Raw genomic sequence first — 25,667 nt, forward strand, 5'->3', positions numbered from 1 at the left:
CGTCGTTTCAGCTATTTTCAGATACGAACTGAATATTTGGTAGCAAAGGAATATCGAAGAATCTTATTTGGATGGATTTTAGGGAATTAATCGCTGCGTGTAAGTGCTGATTAATTCATACTGCATAATGTATAGTGTATTATACGTCGTACTCAATGAATAGTATAGTGTATGATGAATTCTGGATAGTACACAATGCATAGTGCACGGTACATTATTCAGGATTCACGACGCGAAGTGCATAGTGCAAGATATATTGTACAGGGAACCAGATACTGGGTTCTGAGTGTAGATTTTAGAGCGAATGGGTTCAAAGTACAGGATGATGGCCACCGATGTGTGACTGGGAACAGTATACCTTTAAGTATTTCAAATTTCACTTAGTTGTGAATAAATATATATTCTCAAAAACGTATGTAATCATAGTATCATAGAGAGGACTGAGAATCGTGCTTTTACACGTCGGTCTATCGCTATTTCTACTAAAACAGCGTGCTCTGCGTTCTATAAACCATATTGCAATGAAAACGAGGTATCTGTGAGGCCACAGTCTTACATAAAGCCGTGGCGCCAGGTGACGCCTCATAATTTGCATAAATTATTGCGTCGCGTCATTCGTTTATGCGCAATTATTTGTGTGCGAATTAGAACAACATCCGCGAAGCCATATCACGGAAATTCCGGCATTACGTTGCCCACTGTATTGTTAAACTACTATCCGGTAACGGAGAGTTCTCGTTCTATTTACTCCTGGCACGGTCATTAGTCGGCTGCATTTGCGTCTCTCTTGGGTCTTCTCGCGGTAGCGTTAGTTTGCGACTTAAAATTACGCGTTGCTGCCCGTGAGATACTCGAGTACCGCGAAACTCGACGATTTTCGACAGTTCGACGCATCTTGCAAGCATTAAGCCGATTTCTGAAGATCGAAAAAAATGGTACGCTGGAAATCGAAATCGACTGAAACTGAAATCGATGAACGAAACGAGAACTTCGATTCTACTCGCAAACAGCCTGACAAACAATTACACCCGAGCGCGGGACACAATGAAATTTCCTCGTTTCACAGCGCAACAACTGCTGGAGTGGCATTTTGGTATTTCGAACGTCGCACGGTGTGTACAGATAGTGCACGCGTGGCAGCTGTATATCGCTGCGTCGATAATGACGTCGATCGACGTTGAAGACATTTAAAAAAGAGCGTTTGGACCAACGAATCTACGAACGGTGCTTTAAACGACGATATTTAAAATATCTCAACAATATGATAACAAACCGACTTTAAATTTAGAATTATTTGATCTTTGAAATACGAAATACGAGATTCGAGATTTGCGAAAACTTGCAAATTTGAAGCTTAAAATACGATATTCCTAACTTTAAGTCTTTAACTCTCGCTATACGAAGATACATAGTCCTGTGTACCGATCTTTTTTGAATTTCATGCATAGCAAATGCGACATCGGTGTATCGCGTATCCCTGAAACTCGCTTATTGTTTGTACCACCAGTATGCTGCGATCTTTTTCCTCTAACCCTCCGTTTGTCGTCCCTATGTATAGACCGAACTAACCGATATTCGCGTGGAATACATTACGCTTTGAAATCGTTCGGATGACGGTTGAGAACGTTGGTGTTCACATGCATAGAATTCCTTGTTACATGGCTACTGTTTTAACGATACCTTATGCTGGTACGCTTATGAAAGGTCTCCCTATTGATATTACGTATCCCTTGAAAAAAAAAAAAGAAAAACACGAAGAGTAAAAAGATGATAAAAAATCCGATGATTTAAATTACATCACGTTTGATCCTCGAGGTAGCAAGTTACGAGGGAAAACCTTTCGAGATAATCATTTGCAGGATAACATCGTTGCTATCCAGCTGCTTGCAAGCCTCGTGCAACAACCGTATCCAACGTTAGTTACCTTCTCTTCCCCGCATCAATCTCAAAATACACGCTCATCAATCAGTAGCATCGTGGGATCCCTCATCTCGATTCCAACGGTTGAAATTGCCCCCGGAAACCAGCCTGTTAAACGATCCATCGCGACTTACTTTATCGCCTACGGTAATTAGCAGTCTCCCGTTCGCGGCTTTCAATCGATACTGTCTCGGAGATCGAGCTTATTTATTCGCCCCCGTAATCGACCGACCTCGTTAAACCCGGATATTCAACGGATTGAAAACGCCCGCCACGCGTTCCACGAGTCTCGAAACTCTTGTTCCCGATTAATATCCGGCCGATTAGGGCTTCGGTTCGCGATAAGTAGGGGCGCAGGTGTCGTCCGTCGATGACTGTTCGTGAGCGGGATCGCGGTACATGCACCTTATCATCCCTGTACACTCGCAGCTCGGTAACATGCACGTTCTAATCTGGATTAGTCCGAGCTAGTCCGTCTTTGTGCGTGGAAACTGGGCCGCCGGGGGTGGTTCGTGCTCTCGCCATCTCCTCCTCCTCCTCCACCTCCGAACCCCTTACGGTCGACGACGCGTGCCCCCCTGCTCGTCGGTGTCCACGCACACAGCGCGACCCTAATTGCGTCATTTTCGTGTAATCCAGTCCATTCCAGTAGGTTACGGGGCACGTTTCAAGGTACACGAGCCTATTTGCCTCGACAAGATCGCTTCCGGCTCAAGATGGGCTTCCGGCTCAAGGTGGATTTCAAGGTATCCTTGGATACTATATATTAATACTTTGAAAACCGCCGGGAATAACTCGATCTTGATACAGCTTACAGGTACTGATCGAGTTATGTTTTAATCGGAATTTGTTTTTTATCAGAAGCGAAACTAGGTAGGAGATTCTTAAGGAATATGTCATATCTAAGGGATTCGGCAATCCGAATTTTAAATTTATTGCTTTTGTAATCAGTAGGACTTGAGTTGAGTAGCGAGTTTCAGATTTTCGTTACTGCAGGTCATTAAAAGTATGCGGATACTTGTCATTATTGTCCAGATAAATCGTGATTAGAATTTATAGAAATTGCAGAAACTGTTGATAACAATCGGCTGTGTGTATATTTTGGTATACGATACGGTCTAATAGCTGCAGCGTTAACCAAGAAAAATGATATAAATGTAAGATTCTTAAGATTGGAACAGACCCTACGAAATTCGTACGATATAGTCCATAATAATCCCAAGTTTCTCTATGATAATTTAAGCACAAGTGATAGTTTCGTAATATGAAAGAGTAACAATTGTAAAATACTTACTTCTTGCTTCTGCAAAGCGGCCACGTCTCCACAGACAGGTCCCAAACCAGTAAGTTCGGTGTCTTTTCTGATCACCCATTCGATGAGTTCGCGCAAAGACAATAAAAGAGCGTTCCAGTGTTCCGTATTGCTTTCTAATCGATTTCTGCAACAACAAAGAGGAGAGAAACGTTATAATTGCGATGCATAGAAATGTCTGGATATTAAAATCGAAACTTCCAATGTGAAAAACACAGTGAATCCCGCAGGGAGGTGTCCATCAGGGCTGAAGTCGCGTAGGCTGTGCGTAACTAATGCACCAGCTGCGAGAACGACGCGGAGGAAGCACATGTCTGGCCGTAAATACTGATAAGGGGTGAGTAGAGACGCGTCACAGGGTAAAGAAGTATTTATTCTCCGGAGAAAGTGAAAGAAAGCGAGAAAATGAAAGAGGTCGGTGATGAATGGGAAGGAGAGGGACGTCTGCGTGGGTGGAGCGCAAGAAAAGCGGTGCTTGATGGGAGGGGAAGATATTCAAGGTGAACTATGAAACCGAAAACAGGTAGAACAATGAATGAAAAGAAGAAACGAAGAAAATTGTGAAAACGTCGCCCGAGAAAGAAAACCTAAGAACAATAGGAAGAACGCAATTAAATGTAACGCACAAAGCGGGATAAAATAAACGAACGCTCAAAAGAGAGGTTAAGATACCTGTCCGCTTTATCCGAGACGTAAGGGAAACAATGAAAAATAAGAAATACTCGAGGCAAATTTAGCGAGAACAAAGCGATCGCGGAAACTTATCAAATCGAAAAAGTTGCAGTGCAGTAAGACAGGAAGAGAAATGAACGTTAACGTAAGTATATGCCAGTAAGAAAACGAAGAAGAAGAAGAAGAAGAAGAAGAAGCGCAGGAAGAAGTAAGAAAGAAGTGAGAAATAACGCGAGGCGGTTATTGTAGTTGACGGAACGTGAGGGATGGACAAAATAGGCAACTGGAATGAATAAGAAGAAGAATGGTAGAAATAGAAGGGATTGAAAGGGAGGAAAGATCGAAGGATGAGAGGTAGCTGGCAAGGGCAGGGCAGAAAAGATGGCGCTCGGGATTTAGATTTATATTCCGCCATTGTTGTACCGTCGTCGACTGGAGCAGTCTCTCACACCCTTAACAACCAACTCCTGTCTTCCCATCCCAGTCGCGCACAACCCTCCTTTTCATCCACGAAAGCCGCGGACCCGTCGTCTGGTATCGCGAAGGAACAGACCCGCGGCCGGATATATTGCAGTTATTGTAACGTCGATGAAAGTCCTGCGGAATTCCGCGACGTAGCTGTATACTTCCGCCGATCCGACCATACCGTCTCTATATGTATATATATCTATAGAAATATGTACCACGTCGAAAGGTATTGTGCCTTCTTCTCTCGCGAGATAAGGAAACCGGGATATATCGTCCGGACTATGGTGAATACCTGTAAGAAGGATAGTTGGTTTGTGTGTTTCCCCTTTTCCCAGCTCGGGCAACACCGATGTCGAACAGAAATTTGACCGATGCGAATTTATCTTGACGTTGAACAGGACTCCCGTTGAAAACAAGCCATTATTCCGAGATCGATGGTTTTAGTTTCTCGACAGTGGTTTCATTCCTTTCAGAAGCCTCGAGATGGAGTTTCGTCTTTATCGATATCACGCTGATGGGATTTGTGTCGTAGACAAAGAGGTTTCTTGTTTGATCGGTTAAGCTAAGTCGGCTTGAAATCACCGGTAATCATTGGACGAACAACTGAGTCGGTTAGACGGAACTGAAGAAGGGCGGCAAGAAATTCCAGCATCCTTTATAATCCTACAGATTATTACCTATCCAAACTTTACCAAGATAATTGAAGAGACTCGAAAGATTTCATCGATCACTCGGATATTAAACTACCCCATTTCCTGATCCTATCTAAACAAACTAACCGCGCCATTGTTCGCTTGATCGAACGATCGTCTGAAACAGCACGGATTTGCAAAAACCGACGTGCTGATTTTCCTCAGATGATCCTCCCACCGGAAACAAATAGCCGTGCGCTGGATCGATACCGAACGATGTCGGCTGTTTAACCGACGCTGTCGCTCAACGATTAATTGCTTCAAGTTCGGTGCTGCTTGATTACCACAGAATGCAAGTAAGACCGGTATGGAAAGAGGAAGGAAGAGGAGAGGGAGAGAGAGAGAGAGAGAGAGAGCACAGACTTTTTCGGGTTAATGGAACATCAACGTAATCCGTGTTTGCATTAGAACATTGCAGTCACGAAAAATAGTTCTTGGAGAACGTCCATTTGCGCGGTCGTCTTGCGACTGACACGAACAGAAGGAACCTTTAACGTAGACGGTATACTTCACGTTCGTGCGATCGCATTTCAATTGGATAGGTCCACGAATACCAGAGCAGAGGCCGTGTTCCATAGATATACGTTGAATACACTCCTTTTACTCGATCTCCGCGACGTACCGACCTAATGTAACATAAATCACTAAGAAATTCTGCCAGCGAACAGCAACCCGACAAGAAAACGTTTTCTATTCTGCTCCAAGCGAACAGAATTCTTTCAAGGGACCATCGTATTCGCGCGATAATTTACTTTCAGTTCGATTCCAGGCGAAATATCGACGATATCGTCACGACCAACGTTTTTCTCATATCGGGAACCATCTCTATCATTTTCGTTGATCGCAAGGAATCAATCAATTTTTTGATATTTCCGTGATATTTGCCTTGGGAAACTCGAAACTTGAAACAGTAGGTCTAACTTAATTTTTCAACACGTTCAATATCCCGGAGACCGAAATTAGACGCTACATAAACGCTACATTCGTAATTTCACCTTTAATATTACAGTGACGATGCGTTAAAATCACCACGAAGCGCTTAAATAGTTTCGTCCGTTTATTAAAATATACGCGTTTATTAGAACGCGTTGAAACAAGCACAGCATTTTATTTATTACCGTGCGCAAGACGCAATTTCATCAGGCAGTGAACGTGTTAATCAAATTTCCTCGTCGTCCATGCTACGAATCGCTACGATTTAAATTTCCTGGAATGAAAAACAATTTCCTGACAAATTTTCAGACTGCGTTAGATGAAAACGTGAAAAGTATCGACGTAGCCTAGAAATGTAGAAAAGAGATTGGCGAGTGGGATAAAGAGTCGGATTGGATTGGGGAACTTCGGACGATAACGCGGTACAGAGCACGGAACTTTTGATTACAGCTCGATTTTGCGCGCGAGCGGACATTCGGAATAATTAAAACGACGAAACGGATGGCAACAAAATGCCCATGAAGGGGCACGGACACAGCCATCAGACCGATTTCAGATAAGCCGGCTTCCACCATCAAGGCCGCTGAATTTTCATTTTTTTCTCTCCCGTCTCTCTGTATTTTCTCTCTCTCTCTCTCTCCGTCTCTTTGCCTTTTTTCGAAAACTTGCCGTGGGAAGCGTCACAGCTAATCCGTCGCATTAACGAATCCCATTAAAAAAAAAATTTTGTCGCACTCGTTCTTCCTAAATCTCTGCGTCATGTTTTTGCGAGAGAGGATAATGTTCATCCTCGTTACGATTTAACGGAGAGCTAACTCGCGGATTGATGAAAGAAGAACAGGAGTTGAAAGGTGAAATCGATGCACCGTCGAAGATACTTTGAGATTCTTTGATGGATAGTTATTAATAACTGTCTTGGGAGCTATACTTTCGCTTTGAATATATGAAAGGACGTTAAGAAGCAATAGCGTACGAATCTTCTAGAAATAAAAATGGTTCAAGCTTCAATCGAGCATCGCCTTTGAGCATAATTTCTCCATAAATGCAACTATACAGTACGATCGTGCATGTTTCCCGTAGAAGCGTATTAGATTCAGTCTTTCAACGTAATTGGTTTCTCGTATTATTTCTTGCATATGTATAAAATCAGATTATAAAAAACTCAACGTGGCTTTTGAGATCTGAGAAGAAGCATATCTTCATTAAGATTCGTAACTGGGATTGAGTGGAAGAATTTAAGAATTCATAGAAGTACTCGAATGCAATCGAGTTCGAAGAAGCTTGGAATACCCCGCGAAACGAGCAAACTCGTTTACGATGTTTTCCAAACACCTGCGGAAATTAACGAGATTTCGGTATAATTTACGGGTACAATGGGGATTATGAGTTAACGGAGATTTCAGAATCGCACAAAGAGACTCTTTCGCTGTATCGCTTCTAGTTTGAATCGAACTTTTAAGGCGAGTTCAGCGTTCAGATAACGGTAGTAATAAATTAAAAAGGGAAAGAATTAAGTCTCGCACAAAGCGTGCAACAACTCTTAACTTAGATAAGACAGACGGACAATAGCGAGTATTACGGTTGAATACACGATAAGATGATTGAATATAAAGATTCAACACAAGTATCTTCCATCTATTTCTTTTGATGCAAGATTTATACTATAGTCACCGGGAGTTCATTTCCAAGAGATAAATTTCAATTTACAATTTCCTTCCTTCTATTTGCTCTCAACTTTCTTTCAATTTTTATCCAGAATTCTTGCCCGTACGTTTCACCCTGCTATCGAAATCATCTCGTGCTTTACACTTAGGGAAAGAGAGGGTTTGCCAGCGCGATCTCACGAACCCATTGACAGATCGCGGCGTGCAGACGTCCCAGTAATCGACTCTTCTCGCAGAGAGGTGGAAGAGACGTTGGAAGAGGGGTTGAGGTCCGCTCGACAAAGCCTTTTGATCTATCACCTCGTCGCTGCTGGTTCTTCCTTGGCGTTTTCCATCGAGACTCCTCGTGGTCTCGTACCCGTTCTACCGGTTAACGCAATAAAGTCGGCAAATGGAATTGCCGCGAACGGGCGGAGCGTTATAATTCAACTCCGGGGAACAATTTACCGGCACAATTCCAATCTGAGCAAGGTCGACCCACTGCCACTATCGCCACCGCGCAAAACCGATCCAAACTTTCGCGATAAACAACAACAATGCGACTGTACGCGTACCAGTTCCGCGATCCTTCGCCAACCATCGCTTCCGGTAACTCTACAGACCACCACCTGCGAACTTCCTTTAAACGCGCTGATCGCTCTCTTACGTACGCCGGATCTTTGCGTCGACCACAAAATTTCGTTCTCTCGAAGCTTGCTTTTTCGAGAATGTCTTCTGTCTGGGAAATGTTCTCCCTTTGAATTAACCCTTGTCCTATGATATCGGATTTCGCTTCTGATTCAGCGAGAACACGCTGTATTTGCAAGAAAATTTAGTTGCAAGTATAGCGTTTGATTGAATTCTTTAGTTAGGATCGATAATGTTAAGAATATGAATAATAAATACGTCGAGACGATACTTCTTTTTATATGGTAAATGCATTTACAATAAGTTTCTGATAAATCGTGATAGACAAAAGTTTTATACAGACTGTATTTAACGTGTCGTAAGTTTAGAACGAACGCGAAGAATCGGTTATTACGCGCTTCGTCACGTACCCCTAAGAATATTCCCTCTTCAAAGTATTCTTTTTTTATAGCCATTGAATTTCACTAAAATTTTTCCACTCGTAAATCACAATTCATTGCCCGGAATAATAAAAAATATAAATCGCGACTCGTAACTACGATTTCATATCGCGAATAATTTTATATAATAAATAGTATGTAATAAATAGTATAGTAATAAATAAATTAGGAAAAATAGCGGACGGTTTTTTGATCGACCGTCATCGTTCCATTAATTCGTCAAATATAACGTACAACGCGAAGCCATGGTCGACAGAGACTTTTTATCCCGAGCTTTAAAATTTATATTTACACGAGCCACCCCGTGACGTTCTATTTAATCGCTAACCGCGATACCTACAATTTTTCCAATTTCACAGTTCGCGTATCGGATAAGCTAACTTTATTTCTTGCCAAGCTTCCCCGCGCAGCAGGTAGTTTCTTATGATCGTCGATCCGCCGATACCGAAAAGAGAGGCTGAAACGCGATCGAGGGGTCGGTTTAACAGACACCACCGAGCGAACTTTAAATAAAATTAACCCTCGTGCCGCCTATCAGCTGCTAGCACGGTCTACGACCATCCTAATGGCGACACAATCATGCCATTTTATGGTGTGCGGCGTTATACGCCCGATAAAGTTGCCCCTGTGCCGAAATCCGGTCGCTTTACGCGGCATTTCGATTTAATAACTGGCCTTCTCTGCAAATTGTCGTAAATACCCAAAGCAAATAAGGTGGATTAGATTCCGCTGATAAATGGGATTTCGAAATCGTTTAACTCCGAAAGGCTGTCGTGAAAATACACCGCAACTTAAATTTTTCATTTAAATTAATCCATTTTTTAAATTAAACTACAACTGGTAACGTTGGGTTGTAGGCAACGGTTTGGATCGGATTTAGAGCACCTAATTTTAGAATATTCCTCTTCAAGGTATCGCAATGAATCGAATGATTTTGATGATACAAATTTCACGGAAAATACGTTTATTTTTACCGGAGAGATTGTCTAAGGTTTGAACACGAATGGAACTTGCCTGAGAAGGATCAATCTGTATTTCGTATGTTACGCGATAAATCTTTATAGAATACGGAATGAAATTAAGTAATCGCATCTCCAAATTATTGTGTACGAGTTACTTCAACATACATAGCCCGGAGATACGATTTAACCCCTTAACCTACAACTACGGGCATAGCCCGTAGTACGATGATCGAGCCAAATATAATATATAATATAATATATAATAGCTTGTTTACGTTTTCGGCCCAAAATTCTCGAACGTAAATCGTAGGTTAAGGGGTTAAAGATCGAAAGATTAATAAAATTACGATACAAACAGAATTAAATGTTTAGGGCTACAAGAAACAAATGGTTACGAATAATAGCATCGCGATGGTATTGTAGACGTTTACGTTAAATCGCTATATCGTCAAAATACGAGACTGTGTGTTAAAATTATGTTTGGACGCGCGTGTTTGAAAAATGAATAGAAGGATGACTCGATCGAAGATTTTTTGAAAATGGTGGAATTATGTTGTTATATGGTAAGTGGATGAAATTACTGCATTATATTTGATGCATTGTATCGTTAGATAAAAGCTAAGTGGTTTTGAACGAGTGAAATTTCGGCAATAGGATTACGAACTTTTCCGTCGATTGAAATGTTGCAACAATTTTTGTACCGCGATTAATTGGCGAAGGTAAAACTGTATAGAATAGCGTCCGTAAAAAAGATTAGAAGAGTCAAATATTGAAATATCTTGAAAATTTCACCAAGAATATTTATCTGTTTGTGTAAGATTAAGTTATCTTAACTACGAAAAACAATACTATTGTTATCACAAATCAGACAGAGTATATTGGTTTCATTTGTGCTCGATATACCCTGCAGCGAACCAATAGAATTATTAGTACAGTGTATGTCTGTTCCAGACTTTGTTTTAGGTTCAACGTGACTCGATAAGCTTTCAATTCATTTCATTCACAAACTATGGGTTTCCCACGATCTAACTTTCCTCAAACACTGTCAGTGAAACGAATATACAGGGTGGTTGGTAAATGGTGGTACAAGCGGAAAGGGGGTGATTCTAGGCGAAAAAAGAAGTCGAAAATATAGAATAAAAATTTTTCGTTTGAGGCTTTGTTTTTGAGAAAATCGACTTTGAATTTTCGCTCGGTACGCGTGCACTTTATCTGTCTCGTTATAACGGATCTCACTGTAGATCGTTGTCTCGATCGTTATTTTTTTAATTTTTTAAATTTTTAAATTTTTAAATTTTTAAATTTTTATTCTATATTTTCGACTTCTTTTTTCGCGTAGAATCACCCCCTTTCCGCTTGTACCACCAGTTACCAACCACCCTGTATATATAGATATACGGATCTTCCTCGAAATAACGCATCTCTGTTAATATTAGAAATAAATAGGAGCCTTTTATCTAGAAAAAAAGAAGAATCATAGATTGGCAATTTCCATGATCGAGTATCACATCGTAATAATCAAAATGGAAGATTGGGCGAATGAATTCCACGATTTAAAAATGCCCCGACTTTCAATTCTTCGTATCAAGAAAATCAAACGACGAATATTATTCTCCGTATGTACCATCAAAGACCAAATAGCTTGCAGCATCGACAAACCAAATCGAAAGTCAACACAGGCTCTCACGATTAATCGTCCGAGTCCGACTCTCATTAACCTGTACACCTGGGCCGACATTTCGCCTTCAAGTGCGTTCTCTGACCGGATAGCCAGCATTAGTGGCGTAGTATCGATTATATCATAGCCACAGGGATCGATCAACCGTGAGCGATGCTGATAGAAGGCCGAATTCGTTCGGACGAGCTCGCGCGCTTTTCTAATGAGGACGCAAATATCTCTGTTTACCAACATCCTTTCTCTGTCTACGTTTAACACGACACCACTAATTCGCCTTTTTCCAATCGTCATCGGTCATGTTGATTTGTATCCGACTGTACCGGATCGATAATCGACCGATCACACCGTGGGACACCGCTTCATGTCGACGCGCGCCTGCCGTATTTATAATCCGAATAATTTATTGAAAGTCGTTTAATCGAACGATTAATGCGCTCAGGCCGCGCTCTGATGGCCGTTTCAGCCGTATTTTTCCAGACTTTTTTTTATCCCCGTTTTATAGACCCAATGGATAATTCGATAATCGAAGCGATTAATTTCTGTGGAATGGTTAATCAGTCGCGCAGAATCCTATTATTGTCTTCATAATGAAGATTCACCGTCTGGAATGGCTTAATCTGGCTTGTTTGCTTCACGATAATCTGAGAATCGCGGTCGATCGTTAATACATATACCGAATTTGTTACGTATTATGTCAAAACTGTTACACACTGATATTAGAAGGAAGTTGTAAAACCTCGTTCAATGTTTCGACAATGTTACTGCTTCTTTATTTCAAGTTCAAATTCAACTTACCAATTAAACTTTTCATCGATTTGTAAGTAGCTTATAATAATCGTCTCAGGTTAACGTATCTGAATAAACACGTAACTACGAGAAATAGAAAAGATGTGAAAAGTTTTCGGCAATCCCTTTGCCGGCAGGCATCCGTCTTCTTTGTCTTCTCTACACCACGCGTTTTAAATATTGAATTAAAAATCTTAAGATTGCGACGACCCAGTGACCAAACATTACAGTGACTCCGATAACGCGAATGGATCCTTTGTTCCGAGAGAAACTCATTTCAGATCTCCCTTTGAACCATCGAGATCTCACCTCCAGGCAGACCCATTCTTTCATTTTTTATCAACGCGACTACCTCGTTGCTTTTCCTTTAAAGCCGCGCCCGCGCATTTTCAAGAGTCGAAGACACGCAGCCAGACGTCGTTTCTTCGCACGTACCGATATCAGATTCTTTTCATGGACTAACCGAGCGAAACATATCTCGAGATAATCGCCTTCAACGCGACTACGCGTGAAAATGTCACTTCGGAGAGACATCGACCGTCTTTCGTCCATGAAACACGTACAAACCCGAAGGGATCCGGTGTATTCGTACGATCTTCTGTTACGTCTTCAGTCTGATATAGAGATCGATACATCTAGAGGATGTCGTTTCTCCAACCGCCATTTCCCTCAGGAGAATCATCTATAAATGGACCCTTTTGTTTCCGCGAAAACCTGTTCCCTTCTGTTTCTGAGACTTCACTTTGCACGTCGGAAATTTCAGCTTGAGAAACAGGCCTATTGGTTTCTCGTGATGTTTGAAGATAGAACCAGAAGTGTGTCGCTTCGTTGACAATACATTTTCTGGATCTTTCTTTTTTTAGTCAGACTGGTAATCAGTGGATGCACATTCTAGCAAACTTTTGCTCTGACGAAAGAAACATTTATATAAATATACATGTTAGAACACACATCCACTGTAACTGTAGCCTTAGACCATTGGTGACGTGAATTATCCGATAATGGTAATTCGACTCTATTTAGTCAAAACAAACCGGCACATTTAGACAAACTTTACGTTTCGCGAAAAATCTTTCGATCCTCCTACAATTTTATCTGTCTGTTCGTTCGTCTATCATCAAAGGATTATGATCGTTTCGTAGTTACAGGAATCCCAACCATAGAATGTCACCAGTAAACAAATATGGTCGTTCGATTATCGCGAAAATTCGTGTTTAAAGGAATCCGTGTCGATGGAATTATTCATTCGAAAACAGCTTTTTTATTTAATGTTGGAACGATTGTAGCGTTTTTCTTTGGCAGAAAATTTAACAGAGCTTCAAAAGAAACGTCACGTTATCTTAACGCGTATAATTCAATATAATAATCCACGTAACAAATATAATTTCGACTAATGCCAGTCTAACACGGTATACCGATAATTTGAAATCGACATCGGCCGAGAAGAGACTCGCCCCAATTCATTGGCGGTCAGATTTGATTACAGATCAAATTAATCTATGCAGATTAAACGCTTACCACTGGGTTCGAACTGCGAAACGCTTTTCCCCTGAATGACTCGAGCCGGCAGTTCGATTAAACGCTTACTCTACCCCTACTATAGCGATGAGTTACGGTACTGTTTGGAATAACGAGTCGTTTAAATCGAAATTAATGTAGAAGATTTATTAAGGAGACGCCGGTTTCAAACCGCCAGTAATAAATCGACGCTCGGAGGAAACCCACGTTTCGCCAGCCGTGTACACGCGTTAGGATCTAAACTGGCTAAGTAAACCGTGGCTTCTATCTAATTCTAAGAGTATGCCTCGGAGTGTAATCCCCGGAAATCCTTGTACACACCGCCAATACCGACTGTTTTTCCGGATAAAAACACAATCCCGATGAATTCTGTTCCTATTTGGACGATCAAGATTCGCAATGGTAATTTATATCAGATCGAAAACATCTAGTTATTAATAGATTCGTCGTTTCAAGAAATAATTTAGTTGCCATAGGAGCTAAGTTTCGATACGCGTAACAGTTAGAACAACAATTAGAATTTTAGCCAGTTCAAAGAGTCGAAGAGTTTACCGAATTTATAGCACGCGTGAAAAAGTAGCGATTCGATCGATCTTAAGTTAATTTTTATTTTTACTCGAATTACTGGAAAGTAAAGCTGTCTTACTGCAGCAAGCCCTTCGATCGTAATAATGTACCATAGTTTATAAATATTGTAATATCGTAGAATAGCTTTGATTGGAGATCGGCTGAAATTAGAAAACACCGTGTACGTCGTCTTTTTGTGGTTTGTTTACATCCAAGAGCGCCTAGTAACAGTGACGCGAGAAAAGATAAGCAGCGTCAAAACAGAAGTACGGTTTCATATTTCAAGGAGTGGCAATCGAGAGGCCAGAGTATGTGAGCCGAAAAGTGTGTGTGTGTGTGTGTGTGTGTGTGTGAGAGAGAGAGGACGAGAGCAAGAGCGAGCACGACCGAGCAGGAATGCATTGGCGAGGGTCAGAGTTGATCGAGACGTCGAAGCATAGAGTCGTTAGAATTGAGTTGCGAGTGTTGTCGAGTGTTAGAGTTGCTAGTGAGAGAGAGAGAGAGAAAGAGTTACCAAATAGTTGTCAAGTTATTTGATGTAAATACGAGCGTTGCATTTAGTTTTCCTGTTAATCAAACATCGTTTTTCTGTCTAACTAATATCTGTATTTCCAATCCATTATTAATAAATTATAATTAATCGGACAAAATTACACCTTTAATATATTCCGATATTACAATATACAAGTTGTTTTACTGTTCCCTTGCAATAATATTATCGTTAGAGCGACCCATAGTAATTCAATAACTCATACTCGTCGAGATCAAACGAAAACACTTCCACATCCGATCATCCACGTTTACGACTATCTGCTGCTATAAATTCCTATCGATTCCTGGCGGAGAGAAGCGGAGAGCTTTAGGGTAGCGTCCCTCGTCGAACGACGCTGGCAAGGACACGGAGAACGGCTAAGTAAGCCGGTCGGGTCGCATCTGGTTTGAACGGAACGTAATGCCCGGGAATATAGACGTCGTGGATACGCGGATACGGTTAGGCAAGGAGGAAGGTGCATTTAGCGGGCAGAAACGAGGCAGCCCGCGCGGGAAAACCGACAGCTCTTCCGGAGATTAACGCTAAGCCACACCTTATCATACTTTAAGCCGGCGCCCGCTATCGTGCATCCGATACACCCCTGGAAACACGTACTACCCCAGTACCAGTAATGAGTTACGACTGCTTTCAGACCGGAAGGAAGGAAGCTTCGACCTGAGCGACAGTTTGATTTCATTCTGTTGGTGTATTGCTGTTAAACCATGAAATATAATGATGTGTCTAACTCATCGCGTATCGGACAAATGGTGTGAATATTGCCTTGAATTTAGTGTTTCTTTTATAGTTTCGTTTTCGATCGGCGAGGCAGTCATTTTTGGGGCCATATGATTTTTTTCTTTTTTCCAATTGCTTGATGCAAATAACGCGACGATGGAATTATTGAATTCTTTTGTTAATCGATATAGGTGGGATAGAGTAATTTCTTAATGTTCCTTAGCGTTAGTTAATTGTCAGTTAATCTCTTTAGATCGGGCGGAAATTTAAAGCGGAATTTGCAGTTCTTGGTTACTTTAGGATTACAAAGAACGAAGATAATTAAATACTGTTGACCGGAGAAATCGTGGGATATTCGATCGCAATTTGTCATTTTATAATCGTAATAAGTAGAAAAGGATTACCTGTCTAGTAATTCCTCGACTACATTCTCGCTTAATACTTTCAAACTATTGTAATCACTCGACCCAAACTCTATCATCCAGTAACATTAATCATCTACCGAACTATACCATAATTTCCTCCCAATGGTATAAATCTGTCATACTTCCAATGAAATATTCTCCCAACATTTTGCACCTGGTCTACACCGTCGAACACGATCGCAACAAATTCCCTGTTGGTCATTCGTTCTCGATATCCAGCCACGTTTCCTATGTCTTCGCGACGACGTCACGTAAAAATAACTTCGATTTGACCGGATTCGCTCGACACACAGAGAAAGAGAGAAATAGAAAGGGAGAATAGGTGTTCTGGTAGCGGAAAAGCGCTGTACGTGACAGATTTCGGTGTGTTCGCGAAACGACGAGAAAAGAACGACGATGTACAGGGGGCGACTGATAAGGGCCTGGCTTGGTGATTCATCACGATCCGCGATTATCTACCTGTCACTTCCGGTTCAGCTGGCGCGCGCGACGAATCAACTATCGCGGCTCTTCGCTATCACAGGACCCACTATTTTCGCCGGCATCACCGTACGCCTTTCGAAATTGTCGAGGATTCAATGGCGTCCCTTTGACCGAGCTTTTAGACTGGTTCGTTTGCCACGTGATTTAATAATTCAACCTGACAGTCTCTTTTGTCGGTTCTTTCACCGCTTTTGTTCCCCGATATGCAATACACAGTGTGGACACAGATTCTAAACTCGCGTCACGTTGTGCGTAACTTTAACGTTCATTGTTCTCTAAATAGATATAATTTTTATAACAGATATAATTTTTCCATATGAATATACAAAGCTGCTCAAAAGTCCTGATTTTCTGCACGTTGCTATTTGAGTCGTAATACTCGCAAACTAATTTCCTTGAAATAACAAGCTACGTAATTTGCTTTGTAATTAGCTAAATTCGAATATGACCAATATTTTATTGGTTACTCGAAACGTATTCTTATTTTTGATATCTTTTCTCGTTGGTTTTAAAGTACACGATATTTCCCGATGTTTTCTCCACTGCACTAAAGATTGACAGTGTCTCGTAAAATACAACAGGCTCGATAATTCAGCGCAAATTTCAAGATTGAATTTTAAGACGTCGAAGCTTACGCGACTCGAACCTTGCTATATCTTTCCTTATCGATTTCCACCGGTAAATATCGTTGAACCAGCAGCAAGGAACCTCGAGATCTTATCATTAACCGACTAACTCATCGTTCTCTTTTTTCCAATCTTTCTCTTGCAGTTCGTACGAAAGAATGCGACGAACCAACAAATGCAGAGAAACTCTGATTGCAAGGGAATCGAGACGAAACACAACTGCTTCGTAACGAAGCTTGGAACGATCGCTTCCGGCACGGATGGAAGTCGAGCTTCTGGAAAAGTCGCGACGTTCCCATGCGAGAAAAATTCTCGAGCAACGAGCTACCGCGTAGAGACGGCATTAAAAGAAACGCAGTGAACAGGCCTTTGAAGCCTTTTCCACGGCGAGATACGAACGTAAAAGCGACGTTGCACGATGCTTCGCGTCGTTCTCGCCCTCGTGTGTTCCGTCAGTTTCGATGATTCGACGCGCCGGCGCCTAGACACTCGACATACGTGAACGCGCGAGTGCGCTAATCGCGCCGCGAGTAATGGCGCTGGGACGCGAGAACCTCTCAGTATCTGTAATTATTCCTCCCGATTCATGTTCTCGAATAACAACCGTGACTCTCCTTTGTTGCTTCTCAGGTTTCATAGCGTTTCCGTGTTTGCAGAAGATACTCTTCTATCTCGCTGTTTCTCTTCCTGGATTTGGCGAACGAGATTTTTCACTGTTTCAGGTGGTTCCTGATGAAGAGATGTTTGTCGTGTCGTGTCGGTGATCTTTTTTTAGTGTTTTTGAACTGCTAATGTGCAATTTTTACAATGTACTATACGTAAACACGTTCTTTCTCCTTTCATGGTAATGACGTTAATGGAGAATGTTGCGAACAGTTTCGGATTTCTTTGTACCCGACTGACTAATTTAATTTTTCTGTAAATAATTTACGACGTAATTATGATCGATCGATCATAGAACAAGGTAGATAAACAGAGAACTAATCTCTTGTCTCATAATATCGAGTCACACTCGTGACAAATCACCACAAAACAACGTCGTCTTGATTACAAATCTCCTTTCAGTTTACAAAATAGCCAAATCGTTAAAACGAAGTTACACAGAGTGTGTCGGTAATTCGTAACGCAACAGAGGATTTATTATTTCCTATGACATCGAAACTTTATCAAACAAGTTGTTATTGATCAACTTCCAAATAGCAGACAGAAGCGAATAGAAACATCTTATATCACGACCAAACGAATGGACTCTGTCAACCGGTGGCACGTGCAGCAGACAAATTTTCTCATCCAGTCATTCCCCGAAAGGTTCCAATTTTCACGTACAAATTCTCGACTAGTTCGGGTCGACTGTTTTTTTCCAGCGTCGATTCGAACGGTTTGGTGCACGAGGTTCGAAAATAGAAAATAAAAAAAGAGAAGAATGAGAGAGGCAGAGGGAGAGAGCAGCGGCCCCGGATGTTGAACAAGTCCGAAAAGTCCGCGTATCCGACTGCCGGATGCAGCTCCTGCCCTTTTCGCGTGCGTGCCACGGTAACTAATTGCTGGCGCTATTGATTTTACCTGCTACCGGTATCTTGTTTGCGCGAAATCCGTCCCTGGCCGAGCGCAACGCAACGAAAAGTCGCCGATTTTTATCTCGGCCACGCTTCCCCCGTTATAAATCTCTGTCTGTTATCGAGAGAGTGAATTAGAGGGCCGTGCGGCGAAGAATGAAGTTTCTGCGATTTTTATTCCACCTGGAGGTCTATACGCGTTGATACAGAGGGTGGTATAATTTATTTCGACGACGATGGAACCGGTCATTGGTCGTGTTTCTTTGTTCTCTGTCCGTGTATCGACTGTATCAAAATAGAAGGAGAGAAAGAGTAGTTGATCGAAGTACAGTGACCTAAAGATCATTATTTATACATATATTTATCGGAAGTTTTATTGAATGCATTACGTGTTATACAGAAGGTTTTGTTTGGCATACGATAGGACCATCGTGAAACAAATACGAAAATGTACATAGATGTTACAAAATATTTCTAGCAGACATACACTCTATGGTGAGAAAATTATTTCTATCAAGTGTATATTTGCAATGAATATCTTGTAACTTTCATACACATGTAATATCAAAAAGAAGGGGGGTATACGCTTGGTCTATCATATATTTAAGTTCGAGTTTTCTCGGGTTAGTATAAGTTGTAAATTTAAGGTATAAACTAAGAATCGTAAGAGTGCTGGGGAAGAGAGAAAGAGAGAGAGAGAGAGTGTAAGTAAGAGTGTATGCCTTGGTCACGTCAAAGCTAAATGAGTAAAGGAGTGGGGGAAGGGTGCGAGGGTTGAGGGTCAGCATTTTTTGACCTGGGGAGACAGAAGTAACATAACATACGTAATATGTTTATAAAAATGTTTAATGGCAAGTGTTCAAATACTTTTGCGAGTTACTGTATATATATATATAGCGGAGTATTGGAAAGTCACAAATATCAAACACGCGGTTATAATCAAAACGTATTAACGTAAAAGCGAAACGGGATTTCTCGATGGTTGACGAGTCGTTCAATAAAAGAAGAAAGACGAAAGGGACCAGGGTTAGCAATTCTTTGTTTGTTCGTAGCAATGTAGTTTACCCCCGAATTTACCCTCCCTTTCACTTCGCTGAACCAGCAAACCTTCACGAAATACTGGAGTTTGGCTACAAGAGAGAAGGATTGTGTAATTCGTACGGCAAATAACAGCGGCAGGCAGCTGTTGCACACATCGGGCAAAAAGATTACGATGTCTGCGAGGAAAAGCTGTTGCCGGCGAAATTAAACCTGACTGTTCTTTAAATGGAAATCGAACGGTTGTTCTTTATCGATTAAATACCGTTCTTTCTACCAAACACGTGTCAAATTTTACGAATTCATGCAACTTCAAAATCCTTATACGAGGTATAATATAACAAATCACGAAACAATTTGAAAGATAAATCTGCAAAAACCATACAACGTGTGGACGAAAGTATTCGATCGCTTACCGCAGAATCTTTTCATGCGTGCGGTATATGAAACTTTCTGAAATTCCACTGCTAAAATTTGCAATCAATTTGAAAATGTATATAGAAGTTCCAAACCATTTACTGCAAACATACGCTTAGTAAACAATTGATATACAGCAGGAAAATTTGCATAAATATTGGTGCCTATTGATATATCGAATAATTAACTAATACAGTGATTATTGAAATATTTCGCTCATGTTTACGATTCGAAATGCTTGCAATAAATATTTTGTAACATCTATATAGTTTCCGATCGCTTTCAAAAGCCAATACATATAATGTTTTTTTATATCCGTAAGAAATTGCTACAGATGTTCAAATACATTCTCGAACCACTGTATCTTGCAAGAAGCAGAAATAGTTGGCTGTAATATCCTGCGACTTAATCAGAAAACCGGCAACAGGCAGCGGTGAAAAACATCGAACCGATAGATGTATTTTTCGGTACAGTATCGAGAATCCAGCGCGACATTCTATTAAAAAGCCAATCCCTGCGATCGACGAAGCTGGACAAAGGCGAGAGAAGGCAGACATTCGGTTGTCGACTGGTTCTCTCTCTTTCTCAGCATCGGTGGCCGGTTGTTCGGAAAGTTTCGCCGGCGATATAACATATCAGAGGTATCGGTGTTCCCGACCCCGTTCAAACCGGTGCCAGAAACGATCGTTGGTCGAATTATCGGGATCAGCATTTCCAACGGTATTTGTGGTCTGATTGCGGACTGGCAACCGCGTTGAAACCGTGCTGGAACGACGATTCACAAGCAAGAGAGAGAGAGAGAGAGAGAGAGAGAGAGAGAGAGAGAGAGAGAGCTACGAAAATTCGAAGGTTACCACCGGTAAATATGGCGGACGATTCAAAGAGAAGAAAAGGAATTAAAAGGAGAGAGCGAGAGGGAGAAAAAGATCGGAAAGATCGGCGAAATCAGAGGAACAAGACGAGAAGCAGGGTCGAAAGGGTGGAAAGAGGAGGAGACCAAGCTTCCGTTCGCAGCTTTCGTTGCTCCGTACCCTCCCCCACGAATACGCTCTCCCCTCCGGTAATCAAGCACCGCGAGCTTGAGCTCGGACTAATTAATGGAGACTGATTGCTCGACTCTATCCGGGTTAACCCGCTGCTGACTTCGCTTTATCGGTGCTACTTAAATTTTCGAGTCATTCCCCCTGAACCACGGAACGATTCCAGCCTTTTCTGCGAACACTTTGAGCCTCCGGAGAGGATTGAAATTAATCCTCTTGGAGTGGAGCGAGTGAGCGAGTGAGTGAGTGAGTAAGAGAGACAGATAGAGAGAGCGAAGGCGAATCCTATCCCGTTATCGGGATCCTGCATGAAACTTCTCTGTCTCTTCTTCGCCGTCGACGGCTGTAAATTATATGTAAAAGAACCGAGGATTGAATAATTTTTTCTTTCTACTATAAATTTCCGCGAGTTTTTAACTGGGGATGACTGAATAGAAGAATCCTTGCTTAAAAAGTGAATTTGAAAATTGTATGGGTTAAAGTGGTGCGTATGTTAAACATCGAGCCATGAAATATTAAACGAGCCTTAAATGAATTTGATTGATATTCTACAGATCTTCCAATAGATCTAATGCTTCATATTTCATGGAACAATTATTTTACAGAGAGATGTTTCCGGCTAATAGACGGATCTCGAAGGTACTATTCAGAGATTCCTTCCTTACTTGCTTTCGTAAGAGCCTGAAATATTGGTGCTTCTATCAAACAGGAATAATAAACTTCAGCAGAGTTGTAGCCTCTCAAAGTAAACAGTTCAAAAACGGCAACAACTTTCAGAATCGTCCGATATTAAACCGAGTCGTCGTCTAATATCGTCGTAGAGTACACAGTCTCAAATGATATCAATAAGCAACCTCCTACGGTATTCTTTAATAAAGTACAAACGTTTGTAAACCGGTTTCATTCCCGGTAAAACGTCATGACGATGCAACAGCCGGTTTCCATCTAAGCAAAAATCAACCTTCTGCCCGGTTACCGCTGTCCAAACAGAAGCGGAGAGGGAGATATCTTTATTAAAGTTGACGGACGACGCAAGATTGAAACGCGAAACTGTTATGTACCACGGACGGTTGTCGAAAACCAAGATGACTCGCAACTTTCCTCTCTTGGTTGTCTCAGTATGCCGAGAAATTTCCCTTCGGCTGGCCACCGTCAAAGCGTTTAACTTGCGTCGAAAATTTCCGTCACCGCGCCGCGAATTCGCATAGTTCGTCCGGCTAGGCGAAAGTTTACCGAGAACCACCGTCTCGAAAGCTGGAACCAACGCGACGTCATCAAGTTGCCGCGACTGGAAATCCGATTATGTGCACCCGTAGCAAACGTGTCGTCGAAATTCCCTAGTGAAAAGAGCATTTTCTTCGTCGTTTTCTCCGCTCGTTCCCACTGTAAATACGATACGTGTAATCGAGTCTGTGAGAGTTATCGAATGAGAAAAGTCTAGAAACACCGTTAGTCACAGCTCTTCAAACACTTCGATACATTCGTCAGCTAAAAGCACGATCAATGGAGAAGCTAAACAACCATCTGCAGCAGACCACAGCCAACTTCAAATTAGAACTTGGCACTTAATCAACATCACACGCACTATCGAGCGAACAGATTCCAATCGGGTTTCAGAAAAATTTTCGTGAGATTCCTCAGAGTATTCGACAGATCAGAACAGATCTCGAAGGTCGTATTTTGATTCGAAGATGCATTCAGTCTCGGTACAACAGTAACAACAGCTAAGCATCTCTTTTTTAGTGAAAAATTTCCCTTAATAAAACATTCGGAACTTGAAAAACGCGGGTTTGAAGAAGTCACTTTCTTTTCTCTATCGTCTCGATCGATCGCAAGGATCCATTTTGTACTTCGCTACGAAAGCGATGGCAACTCGTGCGTGGCATATCCGATGCATGCGACAGAAACAGGGATTCGCAATTTCCACCGATAAAGATTTCAATATGGGCACAGAGGTAATCCACGAAAGTAGTACACGATGGCGATCGACGGCAAGAAGATTCCATCTGGAAACTCCTTGCAACGAAACTGCTTCCGCAAGGAAGATGTGCGAACTTTTCCACGAGGAAAATCCAAGGAGGATTTATAATAAACTGGCTGATGCAAATCAAGCGCCAGCCGGTTCACGGATTCAGGTCGGGATCCGCGTTTTTTAAACGGGCGCGGCTTTTGCAGACGATAAAAATGGGAAATTGATTAAGCGAAACGGGAATAATAAATGGACATTGACTTTAGAATTTTCTTGCTCGCGCTTTGTCTTTTTCTCCCGCTCTTTTCCTAGTTACGCGTTTCAGGTCACCGTGGTAATTTTTCATCGACGAATTTCAAAAGAACTAGCAACGCTCTCTTTTCATCTTTTCCTCCAGAATTGAAAGATGAATGGAGTTTTTCACCGGCGAACGTTGAAAAAACAGCGCCCCGGCAATTTTTCACCTACGAATTTCACAAACTAGCGAACGCTTCACTGTGCTTCTATTTTTGTCTTCGGAAGATGGGCGCTGAGCACGCGGTTGGTAAACACGGAAACGGAGAGTATTTAAGCCCCGATGAAATTTTTGGAATCAAATATTTTTTCGTTCTACTTCCACGCCGTTAAAAAGGATAATACTTTTGCCATTAAAACAATAAACAACTATAAATAATCGAGACTGCATATCTACTATTGTAAAATATAAAATAATATCTGAACAAACAAACTGCTAACATTATAATATTAGTATCCAGCAAAAATGATAAAAAGTCGCGAATTATGGACGATGGAGCAAAGAAACGCAGGTGAATAGTATCGAAATAATGAAAAACAAAGTTTCACTTGTATCGCAAATAAAAAGAAGAGAATCGCTGATTATTAGAACCGAAACAAAAGAGAAGAAATTATCGGTCCTTGTACAGAATGGGTTGAAGTTCTTAAATACAAAACTCTCATTCGATCGCTTCCTTCGGATAACGCAATAGAATATTAATTCTACTAACTGAATTCCAAATGCTGATTCGGAGAACTCAAATTATCATGTAACAAACGTAAACCCTGATTGTAATCCGGGCACGCATCGAGCATCGACCGACTAAAATCAATATGCTCCTTAATAATCCAACCTGGTTGGAGTCGGTGCGATCGGAGCAGAGGTTTTGCGATATCAAAGCAGCGTCGCGTCGCGGCTTCAAAGTTTCACGGAGAATCCCGTGAGAGTTTCTCATCACAACGCATCGATAGGGTTGGAACCGAGGCCAGGTCGAACGTCAAAGATCCAGAGGGTAGGGGCGAAACGGTAGCTCTTTCGTCGCTACAATTTCTGCTTACGTATTACCGCGACGCATAACTGCTACGTTATCAAAGGAGAATGGCGCTCGGAGAATTTCCGGCTTCATAGTTAACCTACTGCGTGCGCACGGCCACTGACCCGGTGCGCCCGGCTTTGGAAATCTTTGGAATTGTTCGCGCGTCAAAAGCCATTGTTCCGGCAATGTTGTCACGAGAATAATTCTTGGTTCGTTGTCACGCGGATTTACGAATTCTTTTTAAGATTTTCAACCCTTTTTTTCCCGCCGTTCCGTCATTGTTGTCGTTCCTCGGCGTTAATCGCGTTAATCGCTGTTTCAAAATATGCATTTAAGCGTGTATACATTGTCTCGTACAACGTGCGTTATCTTTTCTCCCGTGTTTTCCCTTTCTCCATATTAGCAAGGTACATTGTTCTTCCCTTTTCTTCCTTTTAGGCTCTTTTTTCTCGTTTTAGTTTGCGTCGAATGATGCCGATTAAACGTCAACCTCTGTTTCAAGCACAAAAATTGAAGGATATTAAGGCAGGCGTGGGTTTCGTTGACGTTGATGGTATTTTTCAACGTTATCTTTTTCCTATTTGTCGCGAGCAAAACTGGAAACTGCGAATACAATTGGAAATACCCTGCGCGTTTCCAAGTTCCTCTGTAACATTTTTGCACCGGCGATTTTCCTAACTCGACCGTTCACATTCCACGGTCGTCGCGAGAACAGTTTGACATTGGTTTAATGCCTTTTTTCAAATATTCAACGGATTAATAAATCGATCGGCACGCGAAATGGAATCTGAAATTAAGTTTTCGGAAGTAAACGGCTCGTCCAGTAGGGAGCGAAAAACAGGAACAAATAAAAAATATCAAACGAGACAAAGGTAGAAAAAAATCGTGTTCGTGTTGTTTCGATCCTAGACGAAAAATTTCCACGTGGCAACGAAGGAAAGTGCATTGGCTTGCAAATTTGTTTCCGCCATTTTCGTAGGTTCGTTCTCGCGTCAATATGACACGTGCATCTCTTTGGATTTACTTTTTAACCGACAACCTTGCTCACCGCGAACATATTAAAACATCCGAGAAGAAAATGTCAAACGAAATGACACGAGAAAATTTTACATACAAGCGATCGAATAAGTACAGAGGCATAGTTGATGCAACGTTTAACATGCTATCAGTTGTGGAAAAAACACATTGATCCGAAAAGAAAATTGCAGCAACGGACAATTCGACCAATTCGATACAATTCGCCAGTCTAATAGCCAACAGGAATACGCTAAAACTCGATAATATTTTCATCTTACTC

The 25,667-nt window shown here is 41.5% G+C and overlaps 1 protein-coding gene across 8 annotated transcripts in view; it reads right to left on the reverse strand.

Moving 5' to 3' along the window:
• Positions 1-25,667, reverse strand: part of LOC138182547 (dystrophin, isoforms A/C/F/G/H) — a 439,773-nt gene that overhangs the window by 73,131 nt on the left and 340,975 nt on the right. For all 8 annotated transcript variants that reach the window (XM_069118516.1, XM_069118515.1, XM_069118511.1 and 5 more), the window contains one exon: positions 3,215-3,359. In XM_069118516.1, coding sequence (XP_068974617.1) covers positions 3,215-3,359 — 145 coding nt within the window. The remainder of the gene's footprint in view (positions 1-3,214; positions 3,360-25,667) is intronic.

Source organism: Bombus flavifrons, chromosome 8 (assembly GCF_040668555.2).
Source record: "Bombus flavifrons isolate JBK064 chromosome 8, iyBomFlav1_principal, whole genome shotgun sequence".
Lineage (NCBI taxonomy): Eukaryota > Metazoa > Arthropoda > Insecta > Hymenoptera > Apidae > Bombus > Bombus flavifrons.